The sequence below is a fragment of the Megalops cyprinoides genome, chromosome 15 (assembly GCF_013368585.1).
Source record: "Megalops cyprinoides isolate fMegCyp1 chromosome 15, fMegCyp1.pri, whole genome shotgun sequence".
NCBI classification, from domain to species: domain Eukaryota; kingdom Metazoa; phylum Chordata; class Actinopteri; order Elopiformes; family Megalopidae; genus Megalops; species Megalops cyprinoides.
In genome coordinates this window covers 23150041-23175627 of record NC_050597.1, presented here as the reverse complement: position 1 = coordinate 23175627, position 25587 = coordinate 23150041, and the positions used below count along the sequence as shown (strand labels likewise).

General features: G+C 49.0%; 3 protein-coding genes across 3 annotated transcripts in view; 1 reads left to right on the top strand and 2 right to left on the bottom strand.

Annotated features, from left to right (window-relative positions):
- Positions 1-494: 494 nt before the first annotated feature.
- abcg5 (ATP-binding cassette, sub-family G (WHITE), member 5) lies at positions 495-9994 on the bottom strand. The gene is made up of 13 exons (XM_036546758.1): positions 9658-9994; positions 8674-8795; positions 8303-8439; positions 7105-7203; positions 6502-6634; positions 5590-5729; positions 5159-5288; positions 4592-4805; positions 3758-3963; positions 2376-2514; positions 1883-2068; positions 1250-1362; positions 495-985 (listed from the first exon to the last, which is right to left on the bottom strand). Exons 1-13 carry the CDS (start codon positions 9921-9923, stop codon positions 801-803), a joined length of 2070 nt encoding a protein of 689 aa, XP_036402651.1. The 5' UTR covers positions 9924-9994; the 3' UTR covers positions 495-800.
- Positions 9995-10001: 7 nt separating this feature from the next.
- Positions 10002-16969, top strand: abcg8 (ATP-binding cassette, sub-family G (WHITE), member 8). Its single transcript, XM_036546760.1, has 13 exons — positions 10002-10183; positions 11645-11749; positions 12217-12364; positions 12488-12726; positions 12908-13040; positions 13480-13749; positions 14077-14233; positions 14401-14493; positions 14659-14858; positions 15269-15345; positions 15598-15865; positions 16378-16505; positions 16692-16969. The coding sequence occupies exons 1-13, from the start codon at positions 10121-10123 to the stop codon at positions 16827-16829; spliced, it is 2019 nt and encodes a 672-aa protein (XP_036402653.1). The 5' UTR covers positions 10002-10120; the 3' UTR covers positions 16830-16969.
- A 1210-nt stretch (positions 16970-18179) lies between these two features.
- lrpprc (leucine-rich pentatricopeptide repeat containing) overlaps positions 18180-25587 on the bottom strand; it is a 51640-nt gene continuing 44232 nt past the window's right edge. The window contains exons 33-38 of the mRNA XM_036546618.1: positions 25113-25258; positions 24659-24774; positions 22456-22530; positions 21991-22075; positions 21067-21209; positions 18180-18402 (exon numbers count right to left, since the gene is read on the bottom strand). Of these exons, the coding sequence (XP_036402511.1) occupies positions 18331-18402; positions 21067-21209; positions 21991-22075; positions 22456-22530; positions 24659-24774; positions 25113-25258 (637 nt within the window). The 3' untranslated portion in view covers positions 18180-18330. The remainder of the gene's footprint in view (positions 18403-21066; positions 21210-21990; positions 22076-22455; positions 22531-24658; positions 24775-25112; positions 25259-25587) is intronic.

Below are 25587 nucleotides of genomic sequence, written 5' to 3'. Positions count from 1 at the left end.
TACTTGAACTCCACCCAAAGACCCATTACTATGATGAAGAGATGGAGAATCAGTGAAGACATCACAGGCTTCACAGGGGAACAATATTACCATGTATTCCTTGTACAGACATGGTATATTTGAATTTTTTATATATTTGTGTTTTTTGAAGAACTTCACTGAAATCAATTTATTTATCTTGTAACAGTTCTTTTTTTCTATTATTGGAAGTCATTATTCATCAAATGGTGATCATAATGAGATTTCCTTGTTCCTTCCAGAATAACCCACATAGAATGTTTTGTGTGTTGAACATATATTTTATAGTGGTGAAAAGCCAGTCTTAAAAATAAATTATTCTCTGAAAGTGCTTACAAAAGAGTTGGAACTTTTTATACAAGATACAAGATGTACTTGTAGTAATTTTCACAGCTTGAATGAATTAAAAGATGTATGTCTTAATTCTTCATTTGAAAAAATAAACGCTAAGAGCACAGTATGTTAATAAAGGGCAGTGTGGTATTAATTGCCCTCTCAACCATAAAGGCTATGGGACTGATTTCAAAAATATGTTTCAAGAAAATTAAATTCCTCTCCTTGCTGTATGAGGACAATACCAGTCACTCTTCAGCGAATGAAGACTCACAGTGAATAAGGTGCGTGGTCACAGTCCTATCTTGGTATTAGTGCTTGAATTTCCCCTCAGTGTCAGACTTCATTGAAAAACGAACCGCTACAGGCTTCTAGTTACTGGGCGACAGTCATCCTGCTGGGCGGAGTCTCGTGAGACCCTGACCCCACCCCGTGTCGGAGGGGAGCGGTCAGCGGCGGATGAGGTGGTCCCGGATTTTGAAACTGACGATGCCAAGCAGCACCAGCGAGGGCAGGAAGGCGTAGAGCATTATGAAGTCCTGAGTGTAGCGGGACAGGGCGCCTGGGTACCCCTGATCGATGATGGCAGACCCGTCGCTTATTATGCACGATCCTGGGATGTTCCCAGAGCCACCTGAGGGGGGCGTATGAGAGATATGAGCCCTTGGCACAACCATCAGAAGGGCAGCTTTGTTACTGGCCCAGTTTCCATCTCCTCTGGTTAATTTTTAGGGTAAAATGTGCTGGTCCATGCTGACCTAATATTCTAATGATACAAATTTGAACACATATCTGCTTTACCCCTGTATCCAACCAGCAATGGAAATCTTTAGTCATCTTTGTGGTATTTCCGACTGCTCTGGCTCCTCACTTTGAGGGGAAGTGGAGTAAAACTCACCACAGGTGAAGTTCAGGCCGTAGAACTCGGTGACGATGAGGAGCTCACAGCCGTACTTCTGGAAAGTCAGGTAGCTGAGCAGCTGGAATACTACCGGCATCTGCTGGGTGCTCCTGGAGTCAGAGGGGGAGCAGAACTTAAAACTCAGTACAAATCATTTCATGTCTAAGCTTCCCAAATGTGACAGCCAAGAAAATAATAACTTTTCTCCACTGTGTACCAGCTCAGAAATTCCGAGCCGAGGGAAAATTCTTAACTCAGAATTGAAATCTGAGAGAAGAAAATGGAATCAATAGTCTCGAGACAAACTTTGCCTTTACGTTAATGCTATCTTTATCAAAGTTGAATCAAAAACTGGTCTCATATGCTGCCTCTTAAGTATTCTTGAAGCTGTATGACCTAACACAGAGCTCCAGTAGTGAGCACACCAGTGCAGAACTGGAAATTGTTTAACTGTTTAATGGTCTCTGTCAGAACACAGAACTGAAAACATCTGTGTTACGCAATTACCTAGAACACAGCACTGGTGACAGACAGGGACCAAGAACTGGCATTTGCACACTGATGGAAGAACTATGAGGGAAAAGCTGAACCCGGAACTCCCGGGAACTGAGCAGGCACGGGTGAGCCCACCTGAGAAAGCCCGAGCCCACCAGGATGCCAGCCACGTTCAGCAGGGCCACCCCGGTGTTGACCATGTTGGGGTCCTGGACCACACCCAGCAGCACCAGGGTAAGGAGCTCTCCCACAATATGGGGGACCAGGATGACCCCCGAGAAGCAAAGGAAGCGTGACACCTCTGGGTACATCCCCACGGTCCTGACAAGCACACACACACACACACACACACACACACACACACACACACACACAGAGTCAACTCATGTTTGTGAAAGTCTCCACCGTGTACATTTAATCACATTACTCACACAAAGAATGCGAAGGGCACGTCACTCTGTGAGAAAGCAGAGGGGCCACTTGTTCTACTTGATAGACGCAATTTGACCTTTTCCTTGAGGTCCATCGTAATTGTGTGGTAGATGACTGGTTGTTGACTGAGACCAACTCGTGCACTTTGCAAATGCATTTCTTGAAAAAGCGTCCTTTCGCAGAGGGGAAAACCTACCAGTAGAGAAAGGAGGAGAAGATAAACACACTGATGATGCTGAAGGGCAGGATGTGGAGGATGTAGGCCAGGAACATCTGCCACTTGTGGTACAGTCCATCCTTACTCTCCTGGTCACTAATGGCTCTAAGAGCAGGAACTGAAGGTACAACAAGAACTTGTTAAGATTTGCACTCATTACAGTACATTTTTTATTGATCAACTGATGTAAGATAACTAGGCTGACTTTTTTTTTTTACATTATTATCCATGTAAACAGCTAGCTATTTACTGAAATGAGTCAATTAAGTATGCTGCTCCGGAGTACAGCAGCAGGATATCCTTCTGGTCACAAATCCCATCACCCTCACCTGAATGTTCACCATCTTTGTGCGGAAGCCACCTGCTAACTTGACCCCTGGATATAGGGGAACCTGAGGGGTTTCATTTTTGTTTGCAGATGCAGCATTACAATACAGTGACTGATAGTAACCCCGACCTCTGCCATGTTTCCTGAGAGATGACAAAGGCAGACTTTATAACAGTCATCGATGATGCATCTGGCCAAGGTTCATAAGCATACTGTCTCTTCAGGGTTGGGCTTGGCCCTGTTTGGGTGTTCAGCTTGTATGACTTTTGCAACTGAAGTCTGGCCTTCCCTGGTTTACCAGCCTATCTGTACATCAGTGATAAGCCCAAGGACAGATAAGGATGGAGCCGGTGAGAGGCTACCAAATCACCAATTGCTGGATCCACCTTGGTGCAATTTCTGACATGTCCCTTGCAAATGTCTACCCTAGCAGAGAAGAAATCCACAAACCAACCCTGAAATCGCATGCCCTGTGTGATTCAGGTATTGCAAAACAATGCAACAGTCATAACCAACATGAATGAATTGCCATGAGTGACCTTTGGTTTTGGAGACACATTAAAAGAAAGGGTCACTGTAGTACATACTGTAGAAAAACAAGGGGAGAATTATTTGTGACTTACAACAAAGAAAAATCACAATTTGACCACTGCTCGTTGCATGCAACCAGTTTTAGTCCTACAACAGTAGTAACATCACTCCTTATCTGAAGCAGTTGTGGCTAACTACAATTAGTGCTATTAAGACTTTTAATAGACACATTAGAATGGATGCTTTTGCAACTTGAATAAAATTGTTACAGCTACTTTATACTCCTTTGATACATCTTAGACACTCAATGTGGACTGAAGACAAAAAATCTCCTTTTCTTACCCTGTGCTCAGTCTGACTGTGACAGGAAGCTACAGATTGGTCATGAGACTGATGCAGGCTGTCTAAGAAGTTTGTGTCCCCATCCTTACTACCTGTACACACTTTAAGATCCCCTCCAAAGGGATCCTCCAGCTTTCTGGTTCCACCCCCCCGAACTCACACAAGGCCACGGCGTTCAGCATGCCGGTGTAGGGCGACGCCCCCATGGATTGGTAGATGATGCCGATGCGGTCCTGCACCGCCCCCTTGGTGACGTCGTTGTCCAGCTTCATCACGAAGAAGGCCACAAAGAGCGCGTAGATCAGGTTCTGGGAGAGGCGCATCAGCACTCCCATACGGTCACGGGACAGGTTCCTCACAGTCCTCCTGCAGTGACCCAGAGGAACGAGGTGAGTATCTAAAGAGGGCCAGCTAAGATTATTAGATTATAAGATTTAAGGTCACTTTCAAACCCTGCCTTGGAAATGCATGCTGATGAGGAACTCCCAGTGAATCCCATCATTATTCAGCCTGATAATCTGTTCTAATCTTTCTGTTCTGCATAAAGCATACAGTGATATCACATACGGAGAGTAACAATTATATTACCACTTAGTGGCATAACTGCTGCTCTCTGTTCAGTTTGGATGTACCCCGACTACACATCATGATCTAACACCTATACCCCAGCTAGCTAACACTCGAGTTAGGCCTGCCTCATTCAGCTGGTCGAAAATGTAGTGCCTGTGCACAGCTGATCAACCAGACTACACTTTGTGAGGACTTTATTATCATGAGCAGAGGGCTGTGTGTTTTCGTCTTGGGTGGAGCATCACTGTGGTAACCGGCAGTGAAATTGCAGTTATAGGTGTGGGTGACTGACAATCAATGGAAACAGTCAAAAGAAAAAGTTACTGTAAGTGACTGCAGACTCTGCCATAACATTAAAATTAACACGTAAGATGGGAGAGGTGAGAGGAGCGTGCATCAGGAAAAGACCGCTCTGAGGCGCTACCTGAGGAGGACCCCCAGCTTGGTCATGCCGCTGGGCGACTCCTTGCTCTTGAAGGGGATGCAGGGCTTGTCAGGCAGCTGGCAGCTCTGCTGGATCCTGTCGATCATGCAGCGGTAGATGTCGGAGTTGCGGTAGGCCGAGGCGATGTCGTGCATCCGCTCGTAGGTGGCTGCCTCCCTCTCGCTGCACCTCGTGTCCACCGAAGTCAGGTCCACTGTCAGTCAAACGGGCCAGACAAGAGGGGCAGGTCAGTTGGAGAGATCATGCTGACAGAGCACACACGTTTTCCCTTGCTCCTTGCACTGTCTATGAACTGTTTAACCAGAGGGAAATAGACTTCTGAAGCCACAAGCCAGAGGGCAATGCAAGATTGTGAGTTGAGATGCCATTCAGAGGGTAGCAGGGGAAGACTGAGAGAGGGGAAGGGAGAATTGGGTTTAAGAAGTGGAGAGGAAGAAAGAGAGATCATTACAGTTTTTGTATATTTCACATTTCATATTTGTAGCAGTTTTGTGGTCAGGCGAATAAAGCATTATCTGAACTTCAATTTTAGAGAGGCAGACTGACCATAGATATCAAAGGGATTGCAGTAGTCTGGACATTCGTAGCCTTGGGCACTGAAGAAGTCCACCATCTCCCCGGATTGACCACAGAACACCAGCTCCCCTCGGCTCATGATGGCTATCCTATTGAACACCTGAGAAATATAAGTAGAGGTGAATCTCGCACTCCTGAGAAACAGAAGCAGACTTACATACACATATCACAGAGGCAAATGCAAGTGGAGTTCAAACACCAAAGCCACAGGTAATGCTTGCATACAGTAATACACAATAAAATTTTAAATAAATTTTTTGTAGTTAATGTACCAAAAAGTGAAAGAGTCAAAAAGACAATACGTGTTTAAAAAGACAACAAAATGCTTATGAATGAGTGACAGGGATGAAGGAAGGCGAGGTAGCCAACTGGCCAATCACACGCCTTCCCTGTTCACTCACTGTGAAGAGCTCAGACCGTGGTTGGTGGATGGTCACTATGACGATGCGGTCTCTCCTGGCCAGCTCGGCCAGCAACACCACAATCTGATTGGCTGTCATACTGTCCAGGCCTGTGGTTGGCTCATCCAGCAGGATGACCTCTGTGAAGACAGGTCAGTAACAGAAATTAAAATGACATCACGTTATGAGGTCACACATACCAAGCAGGACAAAATGGCGTAGAAAGAAGTTCAAGAACTTCTCAGAAGAAAACTACCAATTGACTCAGTCCTCTCTCGAGGACAATATCAGCCCTTCTGGAGATAAGTCTGTTTTCTCTTCCCTTAATTTCTCCTATTAGAACAATTAAAAGATTGCTTTTTATTAAGGAGAGGGAAATTAAGAGAGGAATTAATTGTGCTTCTCTAATGAATTAATTTCTTGCTTGATTGGAAAGGCTGGCCGATGGGAGTGCCTCGTAATTGCGGACGTCCACGTGGCAGGAAATTGGTCATCTAATCCAGAGGAGTCCTGAGACCCCGCCGGGCTCCCCCCACTCTGATAAACCACACGAGGGACCCCCTGCAGGACCCAGCTTAATCCAGCGCTCACGATAACCCTGTCCCACGTCACTGTTCCATTTCCCCTCTGTCTCGTCATCTCTGTGCCTCTCCAAAGGGCAGAGTGGAGAGTTACTGTGGCACCCTGAGTTTGTCATAGGGTTTGGCAATAGACTTTAATGTGGCTGCTGATGGTAATCTTGGGTGTTGTGCACTGTGTTTGGGTGGGTGGCCAGGTGAAGACATGTTCTTTTCACATGTGAGGATGCAAACCTTCATATGTGTGTAAACTCATCTGTATTTGTGTGTGCGTGTGAGTGTGGGTGTGTGTGTGTTTTTACGCAGGCAGGTGGAAGAACACCCTCTCACTTACTGGGGTCCTGGAGCAGCTGAGCAGCAATGGACACCCTTCTCCTCTCTCCACCAGAGATCCCTGGGAAGATGCGCCCCCCAATGACACTGTGGGCCACATGACCCAGGCTGAGCTCTGCCATCGCCACCCCCACCTTCAGGTCAGGAGGTCAGAGGTCACATGTCACAGGGCAACCACAACAATCTCTTCAAGTCACTTTCTTCCTCTCTGTCTCTCATTTGCTTCCCCGAGAATACTGCTCTTCCATCTGTCAATCACCAGCTATAATTGTTCTTTTTTATGTCATCTTTTCTTCTTTCGCTATATCTCCTTCTCAGTCATTTTTGTCTGTCTATACCTCACCTTGCTTAATTGTTCAAGACTCACACCTAGAGCGGCCTTTGGGTTGACTATGTAAATGCTTGTGTAGAGCATCTATGGTAGAGGTCTGAATATTTGTGGTAGTGCTCACATTGTCTGTGGGAGTAGTCTGAATATCTGTGGTAGTGCTCAGAGTACCTATTGTGGTGGTCTGAATATCCATGTTAGTGCTTAGGGCATCTATAGTAGCGATCTGAATATCTGTGGTAGTGCATGCAATATCTGCGATTAGGCAGAGTGTACCTTCTTGCGGATTGCTTCAGCGGAGAGTCGTCTCAAGGCCAGCTGTGCTGTGAAGGTTAGAGTCTCCTCCACTGTTAGGTAGCTCAGAAGGTTGTCACTCTAGGAGAGAGCAACAGGAGGACAGAATGTGGACGGAAGTCCGGGATTACAGTTCCATTAATTTGGTTATAATAGGCACTTTGGAACAACTCACAAAAAAATGGAAAGAATGTCCTTTTTCTCAAGGGCCTTTATTCAGTGTTACCACAATGCCCTTTGTCGTGAACATTTCATTTAACCATGCAAGGTGCTAGTTAGAGATGAATACTGTGTGAGAGGTAAAAAAAAAAAAAAACTGATGTGAAATGTGTTGAAAGTGAAAGCTAAAGTGCATTGTGGTTAGAGAGGCCTGAGTTCCCTTCTTCTGCATGTCTGCCAGTCAGTCTTGGCCATGAATGGTGGCTGCATTGTGGCTTTAAACGTCTACCGCATGTGTTTGTTGTGGGTTAACACAGTCTGTGTGATGACATCATTGTTAATGATTAATTTCAGACTTGTCCCTCATGCCATTTTAGTCCGGCGAGCATGTACGTATGTGTGTTCACATGTTCATGTTTGTGTACGTACATGTGTGTATGAGTGTGTTTACAGAGAACACTTCGAGTGCTGTGAGTAAAACTGTTATGCCTGCACAACTGTGCACTCACTCCAGCCGACACTGCCACTTCAGCACCTCAATCCTGAGACACTTTGAACCGCTTCGGCTCGTTATTAATGAGTCTGAGATTTGATATCACCGCTTTATCCGAAGCTTATGAAGAAAATTAAATGGCTGGATTAGTTTATTGCTCTGGTGAGGGCTGTGGATTTTATCTGCCTTCTGAAGTAAAATAAAAGATTATTTCAAATGACTGCAGTTTATCCTCGATTATTTAATTTAGCGCTGGATACACTTGAATAGCCCATGGAAAGATTATGAGGAACCTATTTGTAACTCTGGCTAATCCGGCCCCCTTCGACAGCGGTCTCTCCGTGCTGAGGTTCCGGGTGCGTCTTCGCAAGCTTGGCCGCCGGTTACCCCTGCAGCCTAGACCTCTCACCCACTCTCACTTTCTTCTGTCTCACACAGGTTAAAGTGAGTAAAGTTAAACCCCACAGGCATCGCCGCAAACAGTAGGAACATAGTGACAGCCATTTATGTGTGTGTGTGTGTGTGTACCTGAAGCACATAGGAGAAACAGTCCTGGAACTCCTCGCGCTTCAGTTTCCTTCCGTTTACATAGACCTCACCCAGCAGGGTGCCTGTGTTCCCAATGCGGCCAGAGATGGCATCCAGCAGCGTGGTCTTCCCCGATCCTGCAATACATAGACGCGCACACACACACACACACACGCACACACACACACACACACGCACACACACGCACACACACACACACACACACACACATACACACACACACACACACACACACACACACACACACACACAGTCAAAACTAAGTCTTGCCACTGTGCTGGGTGGAATGGGTATTGGAACAGAGGAAAGTAGAATTTCTCCTTTCTCTGGGTCTCAGCTGTAGTGCCCACCTGAATTTCCCAGAATTCCCATGATCTGGCCACTGTCCACGTGGAAGGACACGTCTCTGAGGATCTGTCGTGTCCATCTCTTCCTGTAGGAGGGGAGATCCCACCATGGTCCCACACGTTCACTGTAACACACACACACACACCAGAATCAGTGCACAGAGTTACTGTGCACAGAGTTACTGTGCATTTACATCAATAATGATAATTACGGCAGCTCTACAGGCTCATTGACCAAATCCCATAAAATCCTCCTTAAATCCTAATGATCTTCATCTGTCATCTATTACTAGAGATCATTTCCAAAACAGATCAAATGTATATGTGGCCAGAGCCAAGGTGTACTACCTTAGAGATGGGGACCAGATAGATCTATACCTAATGGCATATGGGCTGAAACTGTATGTTTTACCTGAATGTGTAGTAGTAGAGAGTAGTTGATTCCTGTCTAAGAATCATTTACATTTACTAAATTACTAAATGATGCATTTATTGAGCAACATTTACTGACAATGCATATGTGTAGAGACATTACAGAGAGCTACAAATCTTTACCTGACAGAAAACCATCCCTAATACAAGTTTCTTACCAGTAGACTCTTAACAATCCGTATTACTGTTCAGTTTTGTCCTAGCTCTGTGGCACAAGTAATTCAGCTTTTACAGAACATGTGCAGAACAGTTCAGGTATCATCTGTTTATATAGTGGCATACAGGGATGATATAGTAGACCCTGTAAAGTCTGTACTGTAAATAAAGACACCAAGGGAGTCTTATGTAACATGTAGGATACCTGAGTGACTCTTACTTAAACTTCTATAGATGGGAGACTTCAATTGTGTAGCTGTGTACTTGTTAAGTGTCACTTGAATTTAAGTTGAATTTAACATTTTTGGATGGTGTGTAAGTAAGCAAACAGAGGATTCTTGGTGAAGTCAGGTAGGTAGGTAGGCAATCCTAGACGGCTGGTAGACGGCTGGCTCTTACCTGACGGTGTAGGACACCTGGCTCACACTCAGACAGCAGGAGGGCCGGGCGTCGGCCGGGTGAGCCGGGCCGTGTGCTGCCGTCTTCTCTGGCACGAACTTGAAGGACTCCTTCGCCCGGGTCTCCGCCTCGCCCCCTCCACCCGACAGGGAGTACGATGCGCTCATGGCCACGGCGTGGGTCCGCTCGTCCGGTCTGTGCAGCGGCGGCAGCAACTTCTTGGCCACTCCGCGGCGCGTTGCGACAGAGAGGGGGGCTGGCACCATAAACAGCGGCCCGTTTACGGACCCTTATCAGAAGGGGACTTTGCTCTCGGGCTGTATAAAGACAAACCCCCCTTGCAGGGGGCCGGCCTTTATTCTGCGTCCCCGGGACGGGAGAAAGAGGAGCAGGAGTCCGGTCTGGGAGCCGCGGGGAGCATGAGGAGCACACACAGGAGCGTCTGCACTCCGCCGCCGCTGTGATGTCCGAAGAGAAAGGCCTCGATTCGGGAGGGGGTCCCGACCCCTCTGGCACCCCCAAGGTGGTGAGTCTTCGATATCCTCGCTGTAGCACAGCAACCTAAAGCAAACACAGGAAAAAAGCAATAAGCATACAGGGATAAGGTCATCTTCCCTGCACTTCTCTCATTCCTTTAAATGTAGCTAGCAAGGCAAGTTAGTATGTTAGCAAGTATTCTGCCGTGTCCGTTATTTTGACTCAACCTGGGCCAGTCGTCATAGTGTCTACTATCTATAATCTGAACAATACCAAGCAAGGGGCTCTATGCATCTTGCTGAGACAGTTAAACGTTTTTTGACATTACATAATTGCAGACTTCCATGCTGTGATCTGAACTCTGGACTAACTGGAGATCAGCATTGGTGGCAGCCCTTATCTTTTGGCTTCTCTCTCAAGGACAAATTGATTTTGATTTGGACTAAAAGAGATCATTTTTTATTAGAGAGATCCAAGCCCAGGTCCATAAAGTGTCCACAGTGTTATTATTAAGTGGCACGAGAAGATCAGTAGTGGTGGGTCTGTACTGCGCAGTGCTAACTGTTTCCGCTCTAACCGATAATAGCCCTCTGTGTGGAAGCATCTTATCCAGCAACTTTTCTCTTATGTAATGAAAAACTGTTACACTGCAATTTGCAGCTTTGGACAATCTGAATGGATGTTATCAAGGCTGGAGCAAAATACCCCTCTTTCCAGACATCCAGCAAACTTGGCCATTTAGTTTAGATCTACGAGCATGGAATTGTTCAGGTGTAGCTCAAGCTATCATCCAATCAATCAAGAAAAAAATAGCATTTTTTGTAGTAGGTTTTTACAGTGGTATTGTCACAGGGCGGTGGACAGGGTACATCTCCAGAGGAAACAGAACAATCAGAAACCCTTCCATGAAATTCTTCCCTGATCCTGGAGAAAGGTGCAGAGAAGATTTTCCTGGCATCCCAGATTCGGCAGCGCCATCACAGCAAGGCCAAGAGTACAATTATTAAGACGTCACCCTTGGTACTTGCTCCACATGTTTATGGGTACATAATTGCCGTTGATTGAGATATAAAACAATTTGCTGTCACTGGTACCAGGCCGGAGGTCACAGGTGATGGACTGTATGTAAAGTTTTTGAGGATACACTATCGTCCTCAAATACAAACATGCATAGCTACATATATACACATAGGAAGCACTGCGTTTTTACAAATCTGTCTTTCAGTCATACAGCGCTGACTCATTCATAAATATCAATCTTTTTTTACTAGGCAGTCATGATTAAAGCCTCTTTCACAACACCGCTATGTGATGTTCACAGTACGTTGTCTTGCAGTACAGTCCTTCAGTATTGTCACTATACAGTACGGTGTTTGTGGATTTCCCATTCACAGGAATCTGTAGTATGTATGACGTATCCCCTGTGAGTACTGTCTCCTGTGCATGTGTAACACTGTGCCGGGCAGATGCAGCGCGTTCCAATTCTAATTCTAATTCCTCTGCTCTCTAGAAACGGAGGGATCAGCTGTTTTCCACAGCAGACGAAGACAGCAGTCTGTACTTCACCTACAGCGGGGGTCGCAATGAGCTGCTGATCAGAGACCTGCACTACCAGGTGAAAGAACCTGCCTCATTGCCTCATTGACCCTGCTTTGTATTACATATAACCACCAGCAGCTCTAGTCAGGACCCAGGAAGGCCACAGCCTTTCAAGCAGCATCTGTGAGGGTTGTAGCCGGGTGCTACTTCACATTCAGGGGTTCTGTCTGGGTTCTGCTGGATATTTGAGGGCTTGGGCTAGGTTCTGCTTCAAATTAGGGGGGTTTGGCTGGGCTTTGCTTCACAATTAGGTGGTCCTGGCTGGCTTATGGTTCACATTAGCGGGTTGCAGGTGTGTTCAGCTTCACACAAGCTGAATTAATCACCTCACTTTTTCCAGGCTAATATCTCATTAATATCACAATAAAAAATATAATAATTAAGCGTAGGAGTACCACCAGCTATGTGCTTCATTATTGGTATTTTGAATGTGCATCTGCATCATTACTGATACTGAGATTTGTGTGTGTGCGTATGGGACAGGTGGACACTGCAGCACAGATCCCCTGGTATGAGAAGCTGTCGGAGTTTAAGCTGCCCTGGGAGATGCATGGCGTTAAGCAGATGGCCATCCAGAACTTGAACCTGCGTGTACGCAGTGGCCAGATGCTGGCTGTTATAGGCAGCTCAGGTGAGCAGTCCAGCCCCCCTTCCCGCCAGCAGGGGGCAGGCCAGCCTGGATCTCACAGGGATCTCACATTGTGTCTGAGCAGGGGTTTGTTAAAGATGAGTTCATCTGTCCATGTTTCCTAAGGCTGTGGGAAGACGTCCCTGCTGGACATCATCACGTGCCGGGACGAGGGCGGCTCTGTGAAGTCGGGTCAGGTCCTCATAAACGGGCGACCCAGCACGCCCCAGCTGGTGCGGAAGAGCATTGCCCACGTGCGGCAGGATGACCGCCTGCTGCCCCACCTCACCGTGAAGGAGACACTGGCCTTCGTGGCCAAACTGCGGCTACCCACGCACTTCTCCCAGGCCCAGCGAGACCAGAGGGTAGGCCTTGCCCGCTGCCCTGGAATAGGCCAGCAGGCCAAGGTCATATGACCTGAGCAGCTATTATGTCATCATAGGCAAACACAGAGCACAGAATGCCATCAAAGAAGAGGTCCAGTTATGCAGATGTGCTGAGTGCCATTTGCGCAGACATGTGACTTCACCTGCTCTGTCTGCGCAGGTGGAAGACGTTATCGCAGAACTGCGGCTGCGGCAGTGTGCCCACACGCGAGTGGGGAACGAATACGTGCGGGGCGTGTCCGGGGGTGAGAGGAGGAGGGTCAGCATCGCTGTGCAGCTGCTCTGGAACCCTGGTGAGTCCCAGTGGAGTCCTCGTAATGAGCACTTTGTACACAACTAGTACATGGGTCCTAGGTTACCAGGGTGCGTGTACAGTAATGCACTGGGTTACCTGTGTGTAGCTGTTATCTAGGGTAAAATGCTTATCTGTGTTTATCCGTTATCTGTACATAGAGGTGCTAACCGATATGACATCTTACCTGTGTGCTGTGTTGCATAAATATCAGCGTATGTACAGTATTTTTGTCACCTGACTGCCATGTTAAATGTGCTGTGTTGCCTGTGTGTAAGGTCCACAGTTAATAAATTCCCTATGAGTCATGTTGCATGGGTGATACGTCGCCTATGTGCCATGTCTTCTGTGCACAGCTGTGCTGATTTGAATGTTACCTGTGTGCTATGTGCTGTCCTACCTGTGCTCCACGTTGCCTGTGTGCCGTTACCTGGGTGCAGGTATCCTGATCCTGGACGAGCCCACCTCAGGTCTGGACAGCTTCACGGCGCATAACCTGGTGATAACGCTGTCTCGCCTGGCACGGGGGAACCGCCTGGTTCTGCTGTCGGTCCACCAACCCCGCTCAGACATCTTCCAACTGTTCGACCTGGTGGTCCTGCTGTCCTCCGGGTCGGCGGTGTACTGCGGCCCAGCTCGGGACATGGTGCCCTACTTCACCGCCCTGGGACACCCCTGCCCCCGCTACTGCAACCCCTCCGACTTCTATGGTGAGTTGAGGGCGGGGCTTCCTGCCCCTGGGTGGAGATGGATCCCTATGGCTAGTTCAATTTTTCAGGTCCTTTGGTGCTTGTTAGAATTGCCCATCGTCCTAGTCAGGTTGCACAACTTGTTGTAGGGCTTGAATAGTGTTATGCTCACACTCACTGCTCTGGGAGTATTGTTAGCCTGGTCTGACACTGTTGCTCATTTAACTTGAATGGATACACTTACGTTCTATTGTGTTGGAAGTCGCTCTGGATAAGAGCTTCTGCTAAATGACTGTAATGAAATGTCATGTAATTGTGAATGTCCCTGACCGTGCCCCTCCCCCACAGTGGACCTGATCAGTATCGACCGCCGCTCTCCCGAGTGTGAGGCAGAGTGCCTGGCGCGGGCGAAGGTGCTGGCGGAACAATTCCTGGAGAACGTGAAGGACACTGAGGACTTCATGTGGAAGCCAGAGGAGTCCAGCATCACCCCTGAGAGTTTCAGGTACCCACTCCATCACACCCAGTCCCACACTGGGTCTGGCCCATCCCAGAATATGTTAACCAATCCACAGCCTAGCCACACTGGGGCGCTTGCGCATGACCCCTGAATGACCTCAGCTGTCCTGGGTGCTGACTCAAGCTCCTTGCCTTTCTGTGTTTCCCGGACAGCACTCCCTCAAACCCTCAGGAGGAGGTGATCAACGTGTCCAATCACAAGGACCGCCTTCCAGGCCGACTGCACCAGTTTTCCATCCTGCTCAGGTAGGCCAGCCCTTGCCAGAGTGTGCTGCAAAATGCCTTCCCTTCTTGATGTAACACCAGCTCTTCCCCATACAGTTTCTCCATACTCTCTTGCTCTATGTAACTACCCAACACAAGTACACACACCTTGCCCTCCTGTGCCCTAGCTCCTCTATCTCGTCCCAGGCGGCAGATGTACAATGACTTCCGGGACTTGGTCACGCTGCTGGTGCACGGGTTCGAGGCTCTGCTGATGTCGCTGCTGATCGGCTTCCTCTACTACGGGGCGGGCGAGGAGCGCCTCTCCATCCAGGACACCGTGGCGCTGCTCTACATGATCGGGGCGCTGACACCCTTTGCTGTGGTGCTGGACGTCATCGCCAAGTGTGAGTGACAGGCCGAGCCGCCAATCACAACTGCCGCCAGCGCTTCAACAATGTCAGACTTTCAGCTATTGAGCGAGAGCCAGCTCTGTAGTTGAGAGTGAGGCTTCATGAGGCTTCACCCCACCATTGGAGGTGCTATTGTGCGTTATCAGTGACGTCCGTATTCAGACCAATCAAAGGGTTTCACAGCTCACTGTAGCTCCTCCCGTTCTGGGATCCATGAAGACTCAGCCATTGCAACAGGTGACACACTGCTGTGGTGATCAGAGCGTTAGTGATGAGCATTACTTATGTCATTATCACATAAGACCTGTGCACAGGTCAGGTGTCTAGGTGATGTAGGTGCAGCATTTAGATCTTAAGATTCTGCTAAGCTTTGGATCTAAGTGTGTTGAATTTGACTTCCACAGGCCACTCTGAAAGAGCCATGCTGTATCACGAACTAGAGGATGGAATGTACTCAGTCACATCATACTTCTTTGCCAAGGTAACTGCCAAATTACAGAAACTGTCAAAGCAATTTTGCATTTCCATAGTCCGGCTGTGCTTTTCCTCAGAGAAGTCAACAGTTTTCATTGTGACCACCAGGGGTCAGTATAGCTCCATGTTTGTACAGAGGTGGGATGCAATGTGAAAAAGCACAGAGCACTGAGTGTTAGAATATTTTCAGAACTGACTGAACTGTCAGACCACACTGTGTGCATGAGTGTCATGTGACTCCCGTGTGCGCCTCGCCCAGATCCTGGGCGAGCTGCCCGAGCACTGTGCCTTCACGCTGGTCTACGGCCTGCCCATCTACTGGCTGGCGGGTCTGAACGGGGCGCCCGACCGCTTCCTGCTCAACTTCCTGCTGATCTGGCTGATGGTGTACTGCAGCCGCTCCATGGCGCTCTTTGTGGCTGCTGCCCTGCCCACCCTGCAGACCTCGGCCTTCATGGGCAACGCCCTCTTCACCGTCTTCTACCTCACAGGTGGCTTTGTCATCAGCCTGGACAACATGTGGCTGGGTGAGCCTGGTCCCCACCCCCGTCCTGCCTGTCAGGGAAACTGACCCCAAGTGGGCACTGTTCCAGGCCCTTTTTGTCCATCTTCAACAATCTTGTCCAACGCTACCACACAATTTTGACATTGCGGCACCCAAAATTTGAAGAGACCTTCTCAACTGCTGTTAATTCATCTGTGGTTACATTACATTACTGGCAGACGCTCTTATCCAGAGCGGCTTACATCAATTACAGGTTTTTACAATGTTATCCATTTATACAGCTGGATAGTTGCTGAGGCAGTTGTGGGTTAAGTACCTTGCCCGAGGGTACAGCAGCGGTGCCCCTGTGGGGAATCAGACCAGCAACCTTTCAGTTACAAGTCCTGCTCCTTTCCCCCAAGTTGAAAGCCTTATATTCTGTCTTCTGCCACTTGCTACTCTGTAGTCTATGAGGTCTATATACAGTCTGTTGAGGAGTTTTCCTTGCCTGAACCATGCGTGTTGAGGGTACTGTGTGGTGTGGCTCTCTCCCAGTGGCCTCCTGGTTCTCCTACGCGTCCTTCATGCGCTGGGGCTTCGACGGCTTGCTGCAGGTGCAGTTCCGGGGGCTCAAGTACCAGGTCGCCATCGGAAACATCACCATCAATGTCGACGGGATTACGGTGAGTCGCTCAATGCCCCCATAGCCCCATTCATTTCAATTCAATCCACTCTTCAGCAAAAAAAAAGCCAGCCCTTAGAAAGCAACGGACAAATGGGACAGATGTTCCGGTTCGCTTGTCGTCGATTCGATTTTTTCCCCCCTGCTTGTGCTGTTTAAATACGTAAGCTTTGTCTGTTCTGAACAGGTGGTAGAGGCCATGGACATGAATCAGTACCCGCTCTACTCCTGCTACCTGGTATTGATCGCCGTCTGCGTGGCATTCATGCTGCTGTACTACCTGTCGCTGCGTTTCATCAAGCAGAAGTCCAGCCAGGACTGGTGAAAAACTTCATTCGGCACCTTGCCGTTTCCCCCCTTCGCTCCGCTGTATTGCACTACTTTTTCCTGCCGCTGGATGGCAGCAAAGCACCACACTCTATCTCACCACTCTCTCAAATGAGGTTTTCCTTTTTTTTTTTTGTTTGGCCAATGATTTGAGCATTTGTCTGGCAGATATCCATCGTTGGCATTTGCTTGCTTCATGTTCAATCCGTTTTTTTTTTTTTTTTACTTAATCTTTTTTTGTATATGTAAGATTATAAAGCTTAACAATATATGTGCCAATAGAAGCTCTGGCGAAAAAGCTTCTGGGAGGTTTAATAAATTATAGTCTAACTGGCGGTTTTCTTGTGTCATTGTATTACGCAAGTTTTGCACTGGTGCAAAAGCTTGATAAATTTGTTGTAGAAAATTTGTTTAAGAGAAAAAAAATTGCATTGTACCCTGTGTATACCTAGTGTATTGCAATGTCTGAGCAGGATTAAATGGTGGAAAAAATGCAATAAAAACTCGTCCGAACCCAACGTTTACCGGAATGTTTCATTGACCCCCCCCCCCCCCACCTAAGCAATAAAGATATAACCCGGCACAGCTCCTCCAACTCATCAAACGCGTGCACAGCCACCTTTGTCTGTAATTACATCACTCCCCAGATAGAGGATTATAACATTTACCAAACAGAAGGAGCCATTGCCATGGCTGTCATTTGACTGACAGGGGATGCCGGAGAGAGGCTGAGATAGGGCGTTACTGATGCTGCAGAGCCACATCTTTGTATGCGCGTGTGTGTGTGTGTGTGTGTTTGTGTGTGTGTATATCGCTGGAGCCCCGGGGACAAGGCCTTCTTCTATAAACAGCGGGATGGATAACATGACACTCAGAGCAGCACCCTGCATAGTGTCTGCAGTCCACAGTCACTTCGACTGTGATGTAGTCAAATATGAGCAGATTAGCTGTGAGGGCATATCAAGAACAGCCAGACTGGAGGCATTTCAGACATGTTAAGATTGTGTTTGACACACCCTCATACCCAGACAGATGAAGTGTGAGCATGTATCAAAGCGTGATCAATTGGGCATGAGCCCATATCAAACAGATACATTTACATTTAGTTAGATGAAGAGGCTCATTTCCAGAGCGGCTTACACAGGTTACAATTTTTACGTTATCCATTTCTACAGGTACTACTGAGGCAATTCTGGGTTATATACATTACCTAAGCCTACAACACCAGTGACGCTGTGGGGAATCGAAGAGGCAACTTTTAAGATACACCACACTGCTTAATTAGGTCAACCAACTGTGTCTGTGACCAGGGAAAAGGACAGACAGTCACATCGTTTTATTTCCCAGATTTTATTGACAAGCATAAATACTTTCTGTACATCAGTATGCAGGGCTCATGGGGTTCAACACTGGGTGACATCACAGTATTTGACAGATTCTGATCATATAACTCATATAAAAAAAGAGAAAACAAAAAAAACACAGGAGACAGCCTTTCTTTAATCGTCTTCAACCAAGCTTTGCGCTTTGGTCTTCTCTCTCAGCTTGTCTGCGTAAAACTTGAAGGACTCCTAAAAGAAGCACAGGGGGGTAACAACAGTTACAGGACTGGGGCATGAAAATCGGAACTTACAACAATACAGCGCGTTGCCACTTTCTGTCACATTAAGGACTATGTTGTATTCCAGACTTAGTCACCTTTGCCAAATGCAGAACATAATAACAGCTGCTGAGGTTGAGTGTCCTACAGAGGCTGTTTTTTTTTGCGGGGGGGGGGGGGGGGGGGGGGGTAATTGTCAGGGTAGCAAGTACACTAAGTACACTTGCACCCCTCTTCCCTTGTGAGTGGCTAACCCACACACCTTTCTTCAGTTTTAACAGCCAATCACAGCTCACCATTTCATCTCCCAAACCCCATTAATGCACAAATAACGTGCTTTAGTTTTTTGTTTTGTTTTTTTTTTTTTTTTGCCGGTCAGGCCTGGCTAATTAAACAGGCTTTTGTCTCAAAAGCACGCTTTTGAAGGTGAGTGCATTCGGAGGATTAGCGCCGCCTTAACATCGTATATTCCCCTATTAAGCGTGTAATTAAAGTTGATAAACAGTGGCGGCGGAGGCTGGGGAGAGGGCCGGACACCGGCGCCGCCGCAATCTCGCCTTATCTGGCCACTCAGGAGGGCCTCTCCGCTCCAGCATTAGCGCGCGCCCAGTGGGGGCTGCTACCTGAGATTGCTTTGTGGAAACTTTAGAGGTGATTTGGAGAGCAGGCCTCAGGGTTCTTCGCTGCCAGCCCCAACCACAGCCGCCCCCCTCCTTCACCTCTCCCCGCCCCGCCTCCCCCCTCCGGTTATGAAACGCGCCGCTACCTTTCCGGCAGGTGCTGAATTATGCAGGCTGGCTCTCAGAGGCTTTTTTCAGCCAATGTTTGGGGGGGGGGGGGCAAGTCATTCTGCCCCTCACCCCCTCAGGGGAGCTGGTGGTGGGACAGGGGCCGTGCTCTGAGGGGACACGTACAGGAAATGGATGGGGGTGGTGGGGGGGGGGGTGCGTCGGAGAGGGTATACACAGTGGTGACACGGGCAGAGTATCATCTCAAACCGATGAACAGAGTGAAAGGAATTTCGCGAGTATGCGTGTGTATCTGTGTATGCGAAAACATGTTTTTGTTTGTGAGCGTGTGAAAAAGTGTGGTTGAGACCGTGTGTGTGTGTGTGTGTGTGTGTGTGTGTGTGTGTGTGTGTGTGCGCGTGCGTGCATTTCCAGGCCGGCTCCACAGGCGTGTGGTTCTCTGAGCAGGCAGACTGTTGGGTCACATTACTCGGCGCCCCACGCTCGGACACTCGCAGTGTGGCAGGGATTATGGGAGCGGTATAAAGGATGCCAGTGCGTGTTAGGGCCGGCGCGAGACTCCACGTGTGTGCCGTGCGCTCGCTGTAGCGGAGGTTGAGGCGCGCATCTTAAAGCCAACTCCAATGTGCCCTCAGCATTGATTCACATCGAGTTACCGCAGGAAATCTCTCTGTTGAGTGAGCCAACCAGAGGTGAAGAAGCATAGAAGTGGGCAGGGCCCGCTCATCTACAATGACCCGACCTTTCACCTCACACGCACGTACACACCCTGTCATCCCTCTCTCCTTGCCCTCTGCTCATCAAAATGCAGCTCCCCCACACCCTCATTAAACTTAAGCTGCTTCCCCTCTTCTCTCCGCTGCACGAGAGCAAACTCGTTTCTCCTGTAGTGGCCACTGAGGGGAACCCCGGGCCTTCATTTCCTCTTTAATAAACTGGGTTCCTTCCCAGTGTCAGAAGCAGCGCAGCTTGGCATTTGCCTTCCCTTTTAATTCCGGATGGCTCCGTGGTCTAAGTATGTTAAGCCGTGCCCTGGAGCGCTGGGAACGGCTCTTTGTAGAGCGACCGGTCTATTCCAGGAAGCAGGGCGGCCTACAGGGACACAGAGTGTCTGCCCGCACCCAAGGAGGATAAAGGTTCGATCCCCCAGCAGGGTCAAAACGAATACTACAAAACCGGTGCCCGCTGCGTCTCTGTGTGGCACTCATTAGAGAGAGGGGCCGGGGGCGAGACGGGGCGAGTGAGGGCAGGGCACCGGCGTAATGTCAGGGGGCTGCGCTGGTTCATCCAGCTGCTTCACGCCACAGACACTGGCGCTCCGAGCCAGCGACGACTTCACGGCTCCCTGCAGTTCACCATAACTTATTAACTTCTATCATTTAGTACATACAGGAGGCTCATTCAATGTGCTCCTGCTGCATTCAGACGCCGACTGCACCGAACAGAGCCTGCAGGCTGTGATTTTTAGGAGGGGACAGTGTGTTCCAGCAGGAGACGGAGGTGGGAGGGGCGCTGGACATGAACCTTCCACATCAGGCAGATGTGATGCGTTATTCAATATCTCGCAGCATAAGGGTGTAGATGAATCTGTAGGAGAGGGCATGTAACTGATTTTGAAAAGGGGGGGAGGTCAATTATTCTGTTTATAGACAGTAGGTGACTATATAACAGAGGTGTAGCTGATCAGTGAGAGAGGGAAGGGGCTGGGGCAAGCAGCGCAGACCAATCATGCAGGGGATCATTGTGAGAGAAAAGGGTGTAAAAGGGGACCAGCAAAAGGGAGAGCATGGGCATAGGGAAGGGCTATTGATGGTGAGAAAAAAGGGACATCAGACAGACAGAGAGGGGTGCATGCTGTTTTGGGGTGGTGTTGGGGGCATACTCACGGGGGGCTCCTCGAACGGGACGGCCTCTCCGCCGTTCCTGTACAGCGTGGCCAGCCTCTTCAGACACAGCTCGTCCGCTGCGACCCCCTCCTCCTGCATCTTCTGGTACAGGGCCTTCGCTGAGGGCAGGTCGTTATCCTGGCCTGGGGGGGGGCAGGAAGTCACGGCACTTCGGTTATCCACAGCGTGGGGGACAGCATGTGTGTGTGGGTGTATGTGTGGGTGTTTCTGTGTGTGTTTGTGTGTGTGTGTGCGTGTGTGTGCAGGGGGGGTCTATTAGGGAGCATGACAGGAAGAGAAGAGGAAAAGAACATGATGTCAAATCATGCTGCTTTCTACATCGGGGCCCCCGAATTAAGCTCTGACCACTGGGGGGAGGGGGGGGGGGAGCTGGGAGGAGGGGCCGGCCCATAAAATAATTATGGCCCCGGCGAGGGAAGCGGAACAGAAGGACTTTAAGTACTTTAACGTGTCGAGGCTCACACGGCAGGCCGCGCGGGCGCTCATTAGCGGACACGCTGTGCCGCTTTGCCGGAACATTCCGGGGTGCTCCCATCAGCGCTGCATTTTTAATCGCTTCTTAATAACAGCCCGGGAGTGACCCAGCGAGAGGCGCAGCCTCCGCTACACAAACAGGCACCCAGTTACTGCACGTAGGTATGCGCCAGTCAGCGGGTATACCTGCTAATGTACCAGCACGCTGCTATCGCTATGGAGCTATAACCAAACAAACAGGACTCAATCTATGCAATACACTAGGCCTAATACATCAGGCTGGATCTCCACCAGTGTGCATGATTATACACCCGTGTGAATCCTAACTGCGCTCTATTTCACAGGAGTCCTCTGATTCCTGTGAGGCTGGTGGAGGCACACGACCGGCCCCACGAGGGTTTGAGATGGAGGCTCGGGTTCCACACTTACTGTAGCTCTTGATCAGGTAGGGGTACATGACCTCCTTTTCGGTGAAGTCGGGGATGAGCTCCATCATGGTTTTGATCTTGTGCACCTTCAACGAAGAGAGACAAAAACCAGATCAGAACCCACGCGCCTTGGTCACATGGAAGCCCCTGTCACGTTTCCATGGCTGCGAGCGGAAAACATCACGAAAATAGACCGTTTCCAAGAATCTGAAGGGCCATGAAACACTACAGTATCGTATTACTGACATGCTAGGCAGACATTATCCAGAGTGATTTACAGAGCGTATTTATAGAACTTATCATTCGGTTCATACGGTTCAATGTTTGGCACCTTAATCACCAGTAAACCACTGCACCAAATACGACTCCAACCCGTCATCCTCTGGTCATACATTCAGCTCTACAGCTACTGCAACACTCTACTGTTCCATCCTGGCGGGATACTGATCCATGGGTGCAGCCTTACCTGTCCAGGTTTCTGTGCAGCCCTGGTGACATAAGACAACAGGACATCCTTCTGTTCTGAAATGGCAGCACAGCGCTACGGCAAGAGAGGAGGGACAAGGAGGAAAGCGATGGTCAGGCTCGCTGTGCAGGTGTGTATAGAAGCTAATTGGCTTCAACAACAACATAAAGAGGATACATGCTGAAAGAGATCATTCCATCCGGATTCTGAGGGATGGCACTTAATGTAGTTTGTGTGTGTGTGTGTGTGTGTGTGAGAGAGTGAGAGAGAGAGAGAGAGAGAGAATGCAGGTATGCACTGTAACCGCGTGTGTGTGTGTGTGTGTGTGTCCGTGTCCGAGAGCATGCAAGTATGCACTGTAATCGTGTGTGTGTGTAAGACCATGCAGGTACACACTGTAACTCTGTAACTATGTGTATGTGAACCGCCGTGTTCCTTCATCACACCTCCACACACTCCAAAGTGTGCACCGCAGCTGAAGGTTAATTACATAGCTAATAAGGTGTCAGCCGGATAACTGCTCATTTCTTTATAAAAATTAAAACGCACAGTGCCTGTTCTCTTTGAAGCACAATTATCTACACTTAGTCACACAAAAGAGCGATTCCAATCTCGGAGCTCCTTCTGAAAGCTCTTTGAGCTGGAGACAGTCTCCTCAGTTTGCCTCCGCTCTCCCCCCTCTATCTGGTGTGCGTTACGTAGGCCCAGCAAGTGAAGAGAAAGTCAGGTGGAATCGACGCTGGAGGAAAACCACCACTCCACCGGGAAAAAAAAAAAAAAAAGAGTGACATCGTTATCATCAGGACCGTGACTCCAACTTCACTGTCACCATGGAGACGGGCTGGAGCCCGTGACAGCTGGGAGAAGCGTGCTGGCGAGGGTGCAGAGGAGTGGGACGTTGGCCTGTGCGAGACGAGATCTCGGCCAGAAGCTAGCATACACAACCTGTATAAGCTTTGGGCTACGGCTGAAGAAAAACTTCCCCTTGTTCCGCGTGTTCAAACACGTGAGGACTTCGAATCGTTTTCGAGACCCAATTATGTTTTCAGACAACAATGGCGAGGTGAATCACTGAACGCTTAAGTCTTTGTTCAGAAACTGAAAATTGGACAAAGTGAATGCATTTCAGAGTGGAATCTGGAAAAAAAGACGGAGAGAGAGAGAGAGAGAGAGAGAGAGAGAGACACACCGGCCCCCAGTGTTCTCGGACTCATTCCAGGTTCCGCTGCAATGAGGTCGCTTTACAACCCATTCGTGAACGCCGCCCGCTCTTCTCTTCCCCCCCCTTTCAACAGCGTCGCAAGCTAAGCGGACATGTCGGAGGGCTTTTAACAGGACCTCGAATTACGCTGAACATGGGCGCTCAGCTAGTGGAATGGCTTTTGTACAAATCAGCCAATTACAATAACACGGCCGCGCCCGGGACCCTCTCCGTGCCGCCGTTTTCCCAGAATCCCCACTCCCCCCCCCCGCCGCTCCTGCGATCCCGAGCGGCTGCCGGGCCGCGCCTGGCGGTCCCCGCGCATCCGCTTAAAAGCTCTGGAAAAACCCGGTAACAGCCCCCGGACCCTCAGAGCATGGGCTCCTGGGGGAGGCCCCTCCTCGCCACTCCGCTCCGACTCAGCCCTCAATTACTCAATCAAACCCTTCCGATAAGAGCGTCGCAAAGCTTTTTCCCCACTCTCTTCAATTCTTCACGCAAAATAATAACATTAAAAGTTCTGCCGTTTGCTTAAAAGGTCTCAAAAAAATGAACTCTCAAAACTTGTGGGATTTGTTGGCAAATCGGGGGTGTGTGTTATCCATCTTGCAGAACAGGAAACCACTATGGACAGGCTACGCTAGGCTGCACAGCTAACGCTTAACGGAAGCACTTTCCGTTGATAACTCCCCGATACTACACCACTACTGCAAGCATGTCATGAAGTACATAAATATTATGCATATTTCTTACTTATTGATTGTGATTACTTATTGAAGAATTATACTGGATCAACTTTCAGAGATCTACAAGAGAGTGATATATATAGTATACAATCTTGTAGTATACAGTATACAGGATATGTGAAGCTTGGTTTAACAAAAATATACAGAATTGATGACAGCATTAGAATGGATGTGTTGATTTGTGAAAAGTGCAGGTGATGCTTACAGGTGCAGGTGAGGTTACCTGCACCTGTGCTCTGGAGGGGGGGGGTGTTACCTGCAGCAGGAATTTGGCGTCCTCTGCCCGGCCAGATTCCAGGTACTGCAGGAAGAGGTCAGAGGCGGGTCTGTAGACGGCGAAGTGATTGGCCAGCCTCTCAGCCATTCCACTCACTGCGGGAACAGACATGTCTGCCACGTCAATGGCTCCCTCCCCTCCGAACGTTTCCCAAACCCAGCAAACGACACCATGCACCCCTCCTTCCCCCTTCAAGGGCACACAACATCCGCTGATGCAAAGCCTCCACAGACATGAAGGCACTATAAAATGACTTTCACAGTACCATAACAACTGCTGTTTGTAAAGATCCCTCCTCAGGATATGCATGGCCAGCCGTGTGTGTGTGTGTGCGTGTGTGCGCGTCCCTCTCAGCTGTCCCTGTGTACGACGATGTGCTTTTATCAATCTGGTGGTAGATGGGTGCTGGCAGACGGAGCGCTCTCTCTCTTACGTTTGTCCAGTGCGTCCTCGTTGTTCTCCTCCATCACCCTGCGGAAGACGTAGGACATGCTGGCGACCGGAGCGTCGGCTCCCTGGGCCTCGCTGCCCGGGGTGTAGAAGGCCTCCAGCCCCTCCACCGCAGCCTCAATGTCCCCTCTGAGGAGCACAGGGAGAGAGGGGGGTGAGAGCGCTGGTCAGAGCGTTATGCAGTGGAACCAGGGGGTCAGGGGTTAAGGCCCGGGGTGAGACACAGCTGTTTCACCCTTCGGCAAGGTCACTTAACCTCAGCTGCTCCTGTGAGCGGGAGCTGGGTGAACGGGTGGCTAATGTGTGCGAAGTTTAACTGCAGGGGCTTCAAGTTTGCTTAGCCGAGTGGACGTGCAAAAATAAAAGCGTGCGACCTTTCGGGGAGGGAAAGACGCGGCGAGAACAAAAAAAAAGGCGCATGAAAGTTTCATGGGGTGCATTAATATTACGAGCAGCGC